Source organism: Pseudophryne corroboree, assembly GCF_028390025.1.
Source record: "Pseudophryne corroboree isolate aPseCor3 chromosome 3 unlocalized genomic scaffold, aPseCor3.hap2 SUPER_3_unloc_3, whole genome shotgun sequence".
NCBI classification, from domain to species: Eukaryota; Metazoa; Chordata; class Amphibia; order Anura; family Myobatrachidae; genus Pseudophryne; species Pseudophryne corroboree.
Genome location: NW_026967519.1, coordinates 956549 through 970229, shown reverse-complemented (window position 1 = coordinate 970229; position 13681 = coordinate 956549). Strand labels below are relative to the sequence as shown.

The 13681-nt window shown below is 48.1% G+C and overlaps 1 protein-coding gene across 2 annotated transcripts in view; it reads right to left on the bottom strand.

Moving 5' to 3' along the window:
• The window catches only part of LOC134983946 (zinc finger protein 436-like), a 69659-nt gene that overhangs the window by 41420 nt on the left and 14558 nt on the right, over positions 1-13681 (bottom strand). For both annotated transcript variants that reach the window (XM_063949560.1, XM_063949561.1), the window contains exons 3-8: positions 12808-12999; positions 12101-12280; positions 11537-11725; positions 10619-10742; positions 10405-10502; positions 10193-10304 (exon numbers count right to left, since the gene is read on the bottom strand). In XM_063949560.1, coding sequence (XP_063805630.1) covers positions 10193-10304; positions 10405-10502; positions 10619-10742; positions 11537-11725; positions 12101-12280; positions 12808-12999 — 895 coding nt within the window. The remainder of the gene's footprint in view (positions 1-10192; positions 10305-10404; positions 10503-10618; positions 10743-11536; positions 11726-12100; positions 12281-12807; positions 13000-13681) is intronic.

Genomic DNA, 13681 nt, shown 5'->3' with positions numbered 1-13681 from the left:
CTTTGGTATGAGAGGCAGAGGAGGGAACACATACACTGACTGGTACACCCACGGTGTTACCAGAGCGTCCACAGCTATTGCCTGAGGGTCTCTTGACCTGGCGCAATACCTGTCCAATTTTTTGTTGAGGCGAGACGCCATCATGTCCACCTTTGGTTTTTCCCAACGGTTCACAATCATGTGGAAAACTTCTGGATGAAGTCCCCACTCTCCCGGGTGAAGGTCGTGTCTGCTGAGGAAATCTGCTTCCCAGTTGTCCACTCCCGGGATGAACACTGCTGACAGTGCTACGACATGATTCTCCGCCCAGCGCAGAATCCTTGCAGCTTCTGCCATTGCACTCCTGCTTCTCGTGCCGCCTTGTCGGTTTACGTGGGCGACTGCCGTGATGTTGTCGGACTGGATCAACACCGGCTGACCCTGAAGCAGCGGTTTTGCCAGACTTAGAGCATTGTAGATCGCTCTTAGCTCCAGTATATTTATGCGAAGAGACGTCTCCAGGTTTGACCACACGCCCTGGAAGTTTCTTCCCTTTGTGACTGCTCCCCAACCTCGTAGGCTGGCATCCGTAGTCACCAGGACCCAGTCCTGTATGCCGAATCTGCGGCCCACTAACAGATGGGCAGTCTGCAACCACCACAGGAGAGACAACCTTGTTCTCGGTGACAGTGTTATCCGCTGATGCATGTGCAGATGCGATCCGGACCATTTGTCCAGCAGATCCCACTGAAATGTCCGTGCATGGAATCTGCCGAATGGAATCGCTTCGTACGAAGCCACCATCTTTCCCAGGACTCTTGTGCATTGATGTACTGACACAGTTCCTGGTTTTAGGAGGTTCCTGACAAGTTCGGATAACTCCCTTGCTTTCTCTTCCGGGAGAAATACCTTTTTCTGAACCGTGTCCAGAATCATGCCCAGGAACAGCAGATGTGTTGTCGGGGTCAATTGAGATTTTGGAAGATTTAGAATCCACCCGTGTTGCTGAAGCACTACTTGTGTTAGCGCCACACCGACTTCCAGCTGTTCTCTGGACTTTGCCCTTATCAGGAGATCGTCCAAGTAAGGGATAATTAATACGCCTTTTCTTCGTAGAAGAACCATCATTTCGGTCATTACCTTGGTAAAGACCCGAGGGGCCGTGGACAAACCAAACGGCAGCGTTTGAAACTGATAATGACAGTCTTGTATCACGAACCTGAGATACCCTTGGTGTGAGGGGTAAATCGGGACATGTAGATAAGCATCTTTTATGTCCAAGGACACCATGAAGTCTCCTTCTTCCAGATTCGCTATCACTGCCCTGAGTGACTCCATCTTGAACTTGAATTTCTGTATGTACAGGTTCAAGGATTTCAGATTTAGAATAGGCCTTACCGAACCGTCCGGTTTCGGTACCACAAATAGTGTGGAATAATACCCCTTTCCCTGTTGTAGGAGGGGTACCTTGACTATCACCTGCTGAGAATACAGCTTGTGAATGGCTTCCAAAACCGACGTCCTTTCTGAGGGAGACGTTGGTAAAGCAGACTTTAGGAACCGGCGAGGGGGAGACCTTTCGAACTCCAGCATGTAACCCTGAGATATTATCTGCAGGACCCACGGGTCCACTTGTGAGTAAGCCCATTGATTGCTGAAAATCTTGAGTCGACCCCCCACCGTTCCTGAGTCCGCTTGTAAAGCCCCAGCGTCATGCTGATGGCTTTGTAGAAGCCGGGGCGGGCTTCTGTTCCTGGGCAGGGGCTGCTTGCTGCCCTTTCTTACCCTTTCCTCTGCCTCGCGGCAGATAAGACTGTCCTTTTGGTTGCTTTTTATAGGAGCGAAAGGACTGCGGCTGAAAAGACGGTGTCTTTTTCTGTTGGGAAGGGGTCTGAGGTAAAAAAGTGGATTTGCCGGCAGTTGCCGTGGCCACCAGGTCCGAAAGACCGACCCCAAACAATTCCTCTCCTTTATATGGCAATACTTCCATATGCCTCTTGGAATCCGCATCACCTGACCACTGTCGCGTCCATAAACTTCTTCTGGCAGATATGGACATCGCGCTTACTCTTGATGCTAGAGTACAAACATCCCTCTGAGCATCTCGCATATAAAGAAAAGCATCCTTTAATTGCTCTAGAGTCAATAAAATACTGTCCCTATCCAGGGTATCAATATTTTCAGTCAGAGAATCCAACCACACTACCCCAGCACTGCACATCCAGGCTGAGGCTATTGCCGGTCGCAGTATAACACCAGTATGTGTGTATATACTCTTCAGTGTAGTTTCCAGCCTCCTATCTGCTGGATCCTTGAGGGCGGCCGTATCAGGAGACGGCAACGCCACTTGCTTTGATAAACGTGTGAGCGCCTTATCCACCCTAGGGGGTGTTTCCCAGCGCGCCCTAACCTCTGGTGGGAAAGGGTATAATGCCAATAACTTCTTTGAAATTAGCAATTTTCTATCGGGGGTAACCCACGCTTCATCACACACATCATTCAATTCCTCTGATTCTGGGAAAAATACAGGTAGTTTTTTCACCCCCCACATAATACCCCTTTTTGAGGTACCAGCAGTATCAGAGATCTGCAAAGCCTCCTTCATTGCCGTGATCATATAACGTGTGGCCCTATTGGAAAATACGTTTGTTTCTTCACCGTCGACACTAGATTCATCTGTGTCGGTACCCGTGTCGACTGACTGAGGTAAAGGACGTTTTACAGCCCCTGACGGTGTCTGAGACGCCTGAACCGGTACTAACTGGTTTGCCGGGCGTCTTATTTCGTCAACTGACTTTTGTAATGTGCTGACATTATCACGTAATTCCATAACTAAAGCCATCCATTCCGGTGTCGACTCCCTAGGGGGTGACATTACCATCATCGGCAATTGCTCTGCCTCCACACCAACATCGTCCTCATACATGTCGACACACACGTACCGACACACAGCAGCCACACAGGGAATGCTCTATCGAAGACAGGACCCCCTAGCCCTTTGGGGAGACAGAGGGAGAGTTTGCCAGCACACACCAAAAGCGCTATAAATGTATATAAACAACCCTAGAAGGTGTTGTTTACTATATATGCGCTCTTAATATATAAATATCGCCAATTTATGCCCCCCTTCTCTTTGTTACCCTGTTTCTGTAGTGCAGTGCAGGGGAGAGTCCTTGGAGCCTTCCTCACCAGCGGAGCTGAGCAGGAAAATGGCGCTGAGTGCTGAGGAGAATAAGCTCCGCCCCTTTTTCGGCGGGCTTTTTCTCCCGGTTTTTAAGAAACTGGCCTGGGTTAAAATACATACATATAGCCTTAATGGCTATATGTGATGTATTTATTTTGCCACTAAAGGTAATTATATTGCTGCCCAGGGCGCCCCCAGCAGCGCCCTGCACCCTCCGTGACTGAGTCAGTGAGCCGTGTGACAACAATGGCGCACATCTGCAGTGCTGTGCGCTACCTTCATGAAGACTGTGGAGTCTTCTGCCGCCTGTTTTCCGGACCTCCGTTCTGCCGTCTCTTCAGCGTCTGTAAGGGGGATCGGCGGCGCGGCTCCGGGACGAACCCCAGGCTGACCTGTGTTCCGACTCCCTCTGGAGCTAAGTGTCCAGTAGCCTAAGACTCCAATCCATCCTGCACGCAGGTGAGTTGGAAATCTCTCCCCTAAGTCCCTCGATGCAGTGATCCTGTTGCCAGCAGGAATCACTGAGATTGAAACCTAAAAAAAAACTTTTCTAAACAGCTCTTTAGGAGAGCCACCTAGATTGCACCCTCTCGGACGGGCACAAAAACCTAACTGAGGCTTGGAGGAGGGTCATAGGGGGAGGAGCCAGTACGCACCATGTGACCTAAAAGCTTTTTTAGATGTGCCCTGTCTCCTGCGGAGCCCGCTATTCCCCATGGTCCTGACGGAGTCCCCAGCATCCACTAGGACGTTAGAGAAATATAAAAAAAATGAGCACGTCTATTTTTTTTGTCTCGTGTGTGATTTGGTTCTCTTTATCTTCTTTTAGGACTTGTGTGAAAATCTGAGGTCGTTTTAGGCCAAATTTCAGCAGAAATATAGAAAATGCTGAAGGGTTCACAAACTTTCAAGAACCACTGTATGTCTTCTATCTGTATGTCGGACATATCAACTAAACACATTTTGGAAACAAAAGAAAAAAAAAAAAAAAAAAAAACACGTTATCCTTACATTATAATACATATAATTTATAGTAGTCCATGGACTTAAACTCTTGCAGTGCTGGTGGTACTGGGAATTTCCTCTCCCGGACCACGTGTTCTGCAATTCACACACATTGCCACTGGTGCAGCCCTGTAGCTTCTATGCCCGATTTTACACCGTACAGCACTGAGGGACAAAGCAGCAGGAAGCAATGTGGGGCTGTGGTGAAACATATAAATACGTTTTTTTTAACATTTAATTTTACATTTTAGTTATTTATACATGACGCCTAGCGCCGACACTGCCCATAATGGCACCACCCCAGAGGGCGTACCATTCTGAGACCATGCCCACCATCATGGCTATGTGGAACAGGGTCCCAGCCACAGTAAGAAAGTATTAGAAGCCAAGGAGCATGTAGGTTCCAGCTAGATCTGTGGATAAGAAGCCTCCACTCTCCTGAAACTAAGGGGTTATATTTACTGAAGTGCGGGTTTTAGATTCTAATTGTCTTCTAGAAGGTGCTAGATAAATAAGGAGAATGTGATTGGTCGCTATGGAAAACATCCCAACTTCTACAGACCCACACATTAGTAAATATACCCCTTAGCATTACCAAACATACTCCTAAGCATGATCACTTTTCTGGACAGTAAGACAATGGGATTAATGTATCAAGAAGTAAAAAATAGGATTTCAATTATCTACCGGTAAATCCTTTTCTCGTAGTCCATAAGGGATATTGGGGAGACTTAATACGATGGGGTATAGACGTGGTCCAAAGGATCCGGTGCACTTTATATTTCTTCACTAGGTGTGCTGGCTCCTCCCCTCTATGCCTCCTCCTACAGGCAGTTATAGGTAAAATAGTGCCTGAAGGAGAAAGGACATATACGAGAGAAGGAAACATGATAACAAAGAGTGGTAAGATTTATATACCAGCACACCACGACCATATAACAACCGGCAATGGCCGGCAACAACAACATCTGAACAGGTAACCACATAACGAGAACCTGCAGAAAAGTCAACGCACTGAGGCAGGCGTCCAATATCCCTTATGGACTACGAGAAAAGGATTTACTGGTAGGTAATTCAAATCCTATTTTCTCTAGCATCCATAAGGGATATTGGGGAATCTAGTACGATGGGAACGTACCAGAATGGGCAGGAACGTGTGGAGACTGCTTCAGCACCGCCTGCCCAAACTGGGTATACTCTTTGGCCAGGGCATCAAACTTGTAGAACTTAACAAATGTTTTCTTCCCCGACCAGGTAGCTGCTCAGCACAGTTGCAAGGCTGAGACTACACTTAGGAACAGGTAAAGCTGCCGACACATGGGCCTGTTGGATAGTAAGCCTAATCCAACGAGCAATGGACTGCTTCGAAGCAGGACAACCCTTTTTCTGGGCATCCTAGAGCACGAACAAAGGATCCGTCTTTCTGATCCGAGCCGTTCGCTTGCTATAGATCTTCAAAGCTCGTCCATCATCTAAAGCCTCCAGAGGAGGAGAAGAGTCAGAATTTGAAGGAACCACAATAGGTTGATTCGGTGAAACGCGGAGACAACCTTCGGCAGGAACTGCTGTCCTGTACAGAGCTCCACTCTGTCCTCGTAAAAGTCCAAGTAGGGACTCTTACACGATAAGGCCCCCAATTCTGAGACACTTTGAGCAGAAGCCAGAGCCAATAACATCACAGTCCTCCACGTGAGGTACTTGTCTTCAACCGTCATCAGAGGTTCAAACCAGGAGGACTGTAGAAATTCCAACACTACATTCAAATCCCAGGGTGCCGTAGGCGGCACAAAAGGAGGTTGGATGTGGAGTACCCCTTGCAAGAAGGTCTGAACTTCTGACAACATTGTCAATTTCTTCTGGAAGAAAATGAAGAGATCCGAAGTCTGCACCTTAAATGGAACCCAGGCATAAGCCCTTATCCACACCAGCCTGCAGGAAACATAAGAAAAGTCCCAAGTGGAACTCTGCAGGTGGATATGTGTGTTTCTCGCACCAAGAGACATATCTCTTCCAGATATGATGATAATGTTTTGACGTCACAGGTTTCCTGGCCTGAACCATGGTAGCAATAACCTTTTTGGAAAGGCCCTAGGATGTTCCGCTCAACCTCCCTGCCGTCAATTGAAGACGTCGTAAGTCCGGGTAGATGAACGGTCCCTGTTGAAGAAGATCTCTTCTTAGTGGGAGAGGCCAAGGGTCTTCGACGGACATGTCCAGAAGATTTACGTACCACGCCCTCTGAGCCCAAACAGAAGTGCCTGGACTCCTTAATTCCCGATTCGCTTTAGCACCCTTGGGAGCAACGGAATCGGGGGAACCAGGTAGACCAGCCGGTAAGGCCAAGGTGACGTCAGTGCATCCACTGTCCTCGCCTGAGGGTTCCTTGTTCGTGAGCAATACCAGTGAAGCTTCTTGTTGAGTCGAGAAGCCATCATGTCTATTTGCGGGCAGCCCCACCGGTTGATGACCTGATGGAACACCTGCTGGTGAAGTCCTCACTCCCCCAGGTGGAGATCGTGACGACTTAAGAAATCTGCTTCCCAGTTTACCACACCCGGAATGAAGATTGCCGACATTGCTCTTGCATTTCTATCTTCCCAGGGGAGTATGTTTGACACTTCTCGCATGCAGGCTCTGCTTTTTGTCCCTCCTTGCCGATTGATGTACGCCACGGCTGTGGCGTTGGCCGACTGTACTTAGATCGCGTGATCCCTGAGCAGAGGAGAGGCCTTAAGCAGAGCTTTCTAGATCAACGGAAGTTCCAGAAAGTTGCGGCTTTTCATGGGCTGACCACCTGCCATGGAACTGCGCCCCTTGGGTGACAGCTCCCCATCCACTTAGACTAGCATCTGTCGTAAGGAGGGTCCAATCTTGGATCCCAAAACTCCGGCCCTCCAGTAGATTGGAGGACTGCAAGCCACCACAAGAGGGAAATCCTGGCCTGAGGTGACAGCCGAATCATCCGGTGCATCTGTAGATGTGATCCGGACCACTTGCTCAGGAGATCCAACTGAAATGTTCTGGCATGGAACCTCCCATATTGGATCGCCTCGTATGAGGCGACCATCTTTCCCAACAATCTTATGCAAAGATGGATGAACACTCGAGTAGGTCAGAGCACCATGCAGACCATCTCCTGAAGTGTTCTCGCCTTGTCCCCTGGTACCTTCTAGGCCACAGTATCCAGCAACATCCCCAGGAACAGGAGCCTTTGAGTTGGCTCCAGGTGGGACTTCTGTAAGTTGAGGATCCACCCATGGTGTGACAGAAGGTGGATAGTGCGGTCGATATGGAGCAATAAAAGCTCCCTATATCTTGCTTTTACCAGAAGATCGTGAAGGTAAGGGACAACATTGACCCCCTGGACCATTATCTCCGCCATCACCTTTACGATTAACCTCGGAGCTGTGGACAGGTCGAAGGGCAGGGCCTGGAACTGGTAGTGATCGTCCAGCAGGGCAAACCTCAGGTACGGTTGTGAGGTGGTCAAATCGGAATATGAAGGTAAGCATCCTTGATGTCCAAGGAGACCATGAATTCCTGTTCCTCCAGGCCCGCAATCACTGCTCGCAAGGATTCCATTTTGAACTTGAAAACCTTCAGGTAAGGATTCAAGAACTTCAGATTCAAAATGGGCCTTACCAAACCATCCTGTTTTGGTACCACAAACAGGTTGGAGTAATAACCCTTGCCTCGTTGTGGTATTGGTACTGGAACAATGACGTAGGACTGGACCAACTTTTGGATGGCCTGTTGCAACATAACCTGCATAGCCATCAAAGCTGATAAGCTTGATTTGAAAAATCGTTGGGGAGGAGCACCGTCGAACTCCAGCTTGTAGCCCTAAGAAATGAGATCTCTGACCCAGGTATACTGGCAGGAAGCCTACCAGACGCGGCTGAAGTGACGCAGTCGAGCTCCCACCTCGAGATCCCCTCGGGGTGGGTGGGCACCGTCATGCTGAGGTCTTAGTGGAAGCAGAACTGGTGGTCTGTTCCTGAGAGCTGGTGCTTGCAGGTTTTCTTGACTTACATCTGGTGCCTCTATTCGTATTTGAGGCACCTCTGGCCTTAGAACGAAATCTGTAAGACCGAAATGACTGCATAGACAGCCCCGTGCAGGAGCGTCTCGCCGGCGGGGCCACAGAGGGGAGAAACGTGGATTTCCCAGCCGTATCTTTGGAAATCCACGCATCCAACTCAACCCCAAAGAGCCATTCCCACCGAAAAGAGGAGGGAATTCACACTGCGTTTTGATTCTGCATCCGCAATCCAATGACGCAACCACAAAGCCCTGCACGCCGACATTGCCATGGCAGAAGTACTAGCATTAATATTTCCCATCTCCTTGAGCGAGTTACACAGGATGCGTGTAGTGTCCTGAATGTGCTTGAGGAGAGTCACCATAGTGACCGGCACATAACTCTGGAGAGGCCCTCCTGAATCTGAGTAACCCACATATGAATGACATGGGTCATCCAGCTATGACCGGCCTCTGTGACACACCTGCTGCCACGTAAATAGATTTTAGCGTAGTCTGTATTTTCCGGTTCCCAGGATCCTTCATGGTAAAGGAGCCCGGGGCAGGCAGCACCGCCTTTTTAGACAGTCGAGAGACTGATACCTCAACCCCTGGGGCTTCCACCCAAAACTTCCTGCCTTCAGGAGGAAATGGGAAAGTGCGCAGCGTCCTCTAGAGGGAGCTTTAACACGTCCCGTATAGCCAAAATTAGGGGTTCAATACCCTGAGCAGAATTGGAATCCCCACTAATGGGATCCAAGTCTTCCAATCTTCCTGTATATCCTCATCTGTATCAGAGAGTAGAGCAGGTAAACCACGCTTTTGTGGACCTGCATGAGAGAGAGCGGGGCTGTGTAACATCTGCCCTAGCAGCTAAGTCTGCAACAGCTTGTTGTAGTAGCCGAGTTTTATGTACATTAGCAGTGAGCTGGGATGACATATCAGACATCATAGTTTGAAGAGACTCTAGCCAGTGGGGCACTGGACCCTCTCCCACAGCCCATTCACTGATTTGTGAAGATTGGCTGCATTGTTCACAAGAAACAGAATCAGATGACAATAGAGAGAATCTGGTGTGGCATACACGGCATAGTTTGTGTTTACCCAAGATTCACAGTAAGCACAGTAGAGGGGAGGAGCCAGCACAGCCAGTGAAGAAATTTAAAGTGCATCGTCTCTTTTGGACCCCGTCTATACCCCATCGTACTAGATTCCCCAATATCCCTTATGGATGCTAGAGAAAGAGTGGAGATGTGGACCACGAGAAAAGTTGCCCCTAGCAACCAATCAGCTTTGAGGTAGCATTTATATAGCATCACATATATATGTATAACATACATTAGTGCTGGTATACGACTTGTCTCAGACGCAAATCAGAAAAGTATTTCATATACAGATATTATTACTCTTATTGCAAAGGGAGGACAATATGTAATGTCAGGAGGATCTTGGGATATGTGACACCACATCTCTTTCCACTATTCAGAGAATGAATGGCTACAATGTTTCAAAGGTCAGAAAGATGTTACACCTAGTGTTGTATACCAAACACCAGAGAGTGTGGGGAGGAGACTGGTCAGATCTCTGGCCTGGTAACACACAGTGACATGATGTGAGGAGGAGAGCAGGAGTATAATAGGTTCTGATGGCTCCTGATGTATGAGATACACCAGAGAGTGTGTGGAGGAGACTGGTCAGATCTCTGGGCTGGTAACACACAGTGACATGATGTGAGGAGGAGAGCAGGAGTATAATAGGTTCTGATGGCTCCTGATGTATGAGATACACCAGAGAGTGTGTGGAGGAGACTGGTCAGATCTCTGGGCTTGTAACACGCAGTGACATGATGTGAGGGGGAGAGCAGGAGTATAATAGGGGCTGATGGCTCCTGACTCCTCCACTGGGCAGATAATTTGCCCTTATTAGTCTGTACTAACAGTAGATGGTGGAGAATAACAGATTGCTGTAGTGACTGAACAAGGAGAATATGTGATTATTACTCACCTGTGCTGATATCTGTAGGGATTTCCTCCTCCTTACACTGCTGATCACCCATCACATGTGTCTGCTCTTCTACTTTTATATCTTCTACTTTAACATCAATAAGATCTTCACCCTAAATAACATAAAAATATCAGTGTTCAATATTCAAACACCTTCAGTACAGATCCTTAAGTGTATATTCATCTGTATTTCAGTATTGTGTGAGACCCTACCCGTCTCTCCTGTGGGACACTGTGATTCTCCTCTGTATGGTCCTGGGAATAAAGAGGACGGGGACATCTCTCTGGGGTATTCCTGTTACTGGACCCATCTGTAGCAGACGCACAGTGACTGAGTACATTGTATATATGTGATTATCAGATGATGTGTATCTAGGTGGTCCCATAGCTGCTCTCTCCATTACACTACATGACAGTCTCCGCTTACCCAGTGATGTGAGGGGCCGGTGATTCTCCATTGTCACGTCCTTGTACAGACCCCTGTGTTCCTCTATATACTCCCACTCCTCCATGGAGAAATAGACAGTGACATCCTCACACCTTATAGGAACCTGACACACACAATGATACAGTCATCACCCAGACACATTCCCCGGTGTTACTGTATAATGTCCCATTCCCAGCAGTCACCTCTCCAGTCATCACCCAGATACATCCCCTGGTGTTACTGTATAATGTCCCATTCCCAGCAGTCACCTCTCCAGTCATCACCCAGACACATCCCCTGGTGTTACTGTATAATGTCCCATTCCCAGCAGTCACCTCTCCAGTCATCACCCAGACACATCCCCTGGTGTTACTGTATAATGTCCCATTCCCAGCAGTCACCTCTCCAGTCATCACCCAGACACATCCCCTGGTGTTACTGTATAATGTCACATTCCCAGCAGTCACCTCTCCAGTCACATCCCCTGGTGATACTGTATAATGTCCCATTCCCAGCAGTCACCTCTCCAGTCATCACCCAGACACATCCCCTGGTGTTACTGTATAATGTCCCATTCCCAGCAGTCACCTCTCCAGTCATCACCCAGTCACATCCCCCGGTGTTACTGTATAATGTCCCATTCTCAGCAGTCACCACTCCGGTCATCACCCAGACACATCCCCTGGTGTTACTGTATAAAGTCCCATTCCCAGCAGTCACCTCTCCAGTCATCACCCAGACACATCCCCTGATGTTACTGTATAATGTCCCATTCTCAGCAGTCACCTCTCCAGTCATCACCCAGACACATCCCCTGGTGTTACTGTATAAAGTCCCATTCCCAGCAGTCACCTCTCCAGTCATCACCCAGACACATCCCCTGATGTTACTGTATAAAGTCCCATTCCCAGCAGTCACCTCTCCAGTCAGCAGCTGAATGATCTTGTTGGTGAGATCCAGGATCTTCTGGTGATTGTGCCTCTCATGTATCAGTGAGTGAGCTAGAGGCACCGTGATGGGGCTCTGGGTCCTCCCCAGTCCTGACACACGGTGATGGCTGCTGGGTGTCTCACACTCTCCAGATGTTCCCTTCACTACTGTGTGATCCTGTGTACAACATTCATTAAATTCTACCATGTGAACAGTAGATGCTTACATACATGTACCGTGTCATTAATACTAATAAAACCTGCTGCATTAGAAGAAAGCAAAATCTGCATATTGGGCCGATATATCAGATAGTAAGGAGTAAATTGATTTTGCACATTCTGGTCAGTTCAGGGTCATTAACAAAACTTAAAAGATTAAAAAAATATTCATATAAAGTTTGATTGGAGAAATAAATAATGAAAACATCACATAAAAATAATCTATAATCGCCTCCTTCACTATTTTATCACCAATGTCCTATCTGCCTATAATCTGCAGGCCTCTGCTGTCATGTATGAGACAAGAGGACATGACATTCCCAGAATCCCTCACCTTTCCAGTCAGCACACAGATGATGTCCAGGAAGAGATTTATTATCCTCTCAGTCATATCCATCTTCAATGCCTGGTGATTCTCCATCATCACGTCCTTGTACAGACCACTGTGTTCCTCTATATACTCCCACTCCTCCATGGAGAGATAGACAGTGACGTCCTCACACCTTATAGGAACCTGACACACACAATGGTACAGTCATCACCCAGACACATCCCCTGGTGTTACTGTATAATGCCCCATTCCCAGCAGTCACCTCTCCAGTCATCACCCAGACACATCCCCTGGTGTTACTGTATAATGACCCATTCCCAGTCACCTCTCCAGTCATCACCCAGACACATCCCCTGGTGTTACTGTATAATGCCCCATTCCCAGCAGTCACCTCTCCAGTCATCACCCAGACACATCCCCTGGTGTTACTGTATAATGTCACATTCCCAGCAGTCACCTCTCCAGTCACATCCCCTGGTGATACTGTATAATGTCCCATTCCCAGCAGTCACCTCTCCAGTCATCACCCAGACACATCCCCTGGTGTTACTGTATAATGCCCCATTCCCAGCAGTCACCTCTCCAGTCATCACCCAGACACATCCCCTGGTGTTACTGTATAATGCCCCATTCCCAGCAGTCACCTCTCCAGTCATCACCCAGACACATCCCCTGGTGTTACTGTATAAAGTCCCATTCCCAGCAGTCACCTCTCCAGTCAGCAGCTGAATGATCTTGTTGGTGAGTTCTAGTATCTTCTGGTCACTGTGCCTCTCATGTGTCAGTGAGCGAGGTGGAGGCACCGTGATGGGGCTCTGGGTCCTGCTCAGTCCTCCTGACACACAAGGATGGCTACTGGGTGTCCCACACTTCCCAGATGTCTTCCTCACTACTGTGTGATCCTATGTATTGAGAGAGCCATCAATAAAACTGAATGGAAAACGACATCTATATCTCATGCCTAAAGCTGGCGTCATTATAACCAACAGTATGTTAAAAGTAAAACCTGGTAAAAGAATGCAAAAGGACCATGTCACCGCTCTCCACAACTGCTCCAGTGGGGTACCATGGCAAACCAGCCAAGAGGCCACGACCATACAAGTCGAATGAGCCCAGAGGGACGTCGGACAGGCGCATCGGGAGATAGATATGCCTGACGAATAGTGGCAGTAATCCACTGAGCAATAGATCCTTTGGAGGCTAGTCAGCCACAATTGGGAGCTACCACAAGGATCAAAAGTAAAAATTGAAAGCAAGATCTCTTGGTTCAAATGGAAAGCACCTTAGGTAAAAAGAGGTCTTCGTCCGTAACACCACCCTATCAGAATTAAGGATAAGTAAGGGAGGCTTAGAAGACAGGGCCACCAATTCCAATATCCTCACAGAAAAGGCAATACCTAGGAGGAAAACCACCTTCAAGGTAAAGTAGCAGAATTTCACCATCTCAAGAGGCTCAAAAAGGAGGTGAAGAGTCTCCATAACTAAAATTTAAATTCCATGAAGGGATAGGAAGAATGTATGACGGGAGTATATGAAGGACCTCTTAAAGGAACGCTTGCACAGCCGGAATGAAAGTCATCTTTG